Source organism: Condylura cristata, unplaced genomic scaffold (assembly GCF_000260355.1).
Source record: "Condylura cristata isolate star-nosed mole 26May11 unplaced genomic scaffold, ConCri1.0 scaffold00041, whole genome shotgun sequence".
Taxonomy (NCBI): Eukaryota; Metazoa; Chordata; class Mammalia; order Eulipotyphla; family Talpidae; genus Condylura; species Condylura cristata.
In genome coordinates, this window is record NW_004567142.1 from 5,136,392 (window position 1) to 5,137,472 (window position 1,081).

General features: G+C 71.8%; 1 protein-coding gene across 1 annotated transcript in view; it reads left to right on the top strand.

Moving 5' to 3' along the window:
• TBC1D17 (TBC1 domain family, member 17) overlaps window positions 1–1,081 on the top strand; it is a 7,580-nt gene that overhangs the window by 540 nt on the left and 5,959 nt on the right. Inside the window, exons 2-3 of the mRNA XM_012733512.1 lie at window positions 12–110; window positions 279–353. Coding sequence (XP_012588966.1) covers window positions 12–110; window positions 279–353 — 174 coding nt within the window. The remainder of the gene's footprint in view (window positions 1–11; window positions 111–278; window positions 354–1,081) is intronic.

Below are 1,081 nucleotides of genomic sequence, written 5' to 3' on the forward strand. Positions count from 1 at the left end.
GCCCTTCCCAGGTGCTGTTTGAGAAGGGGGGTGTGTACCTGCACACCAGCGCCAAGAAGCATCAGGACCCCGACTCCCTCATCGCCGGCGTCATCAGAGTCGTGGAGAAGGTGGGCGCCGGGCTCGAGCTCGCAGCCCCGCAGCAGGGGCTCCCGGGCGGGCGGTGGGGAGCCCTGGGCCGGGACCTGCGGAGGCCGAGTGGGGACTCGCGGGGCTGTGTGCGGCTGCGGGTGCGGCGGAGGAAGAAGCTTGGGAGTCAGCCCCGCCCCTGCCCGCAGGACAATGACGTGCTCCTGCACTGGGCCCCCGTGGAGGAGGCGGGAGACTCCACGCAGATCGTCTTTTCCAAGAAGGTAGGTTGCCGCCGCCCCCCTTGACTTCCAGGCTTGGCGGTGGGAGGCGGGGTGCAACCCCAGACCTACGTTAGTGCCGCCTGTGACCCAGGATGCGCTGGGTTCTCGCCGCCTCGGGGCTGAGCAGGCTGCTCAGGGAAGGGCAGGGCGCGGCGCGCCGTGGGTGGAAGGGCGCGGCGGAGAGTGGGGCAAGGGGCCAGAGGACAGCGGAGCCCGCCAGCTCCAGGGCGCGTGGGTGGCCCTTCCGGGCCAGTCCTGGACCAGGGATGAAGCCTCTGGCCACTGGAGAACCCCGACGCGCTGAGTCAGGACCTCGCGGTGTGATCCGCGATGCAGGAGGAAGCGTCCAGGGCGCGGGGGCGCTCTAAAGGGCTGAGCCGCGTGAACTCTGACCCGGGGCACTGGGGTGTGGCTGTGGAAGCCCCGTCTGGGGGCCGTGGGGGGCTGGGCAGGACAGAATGGAGGTTGAGGCTGGGAGCGGGAGGAGGCGGTCGCCGGCCGGGCAGGGACGCCTTGGCCTTGAATGAGCCGAAGGGCGCGACCGGGCGCAGAAGCCGCAGCTGGTCGCGTGCTGTGCAGCACCCTCGCGGCCCCACAGGCCTCTCCTGGAACGCCGCCGCCGTCCTTAGGGTCCTTCCGTGCTGGCGGGAGGGTGCGGGCGCTCGGCGTGTTCAGCCCCGCGGCTGCGGGCACAGGTGTCCCTCCGCCGAGCTGCCAGCGGCAGGGGC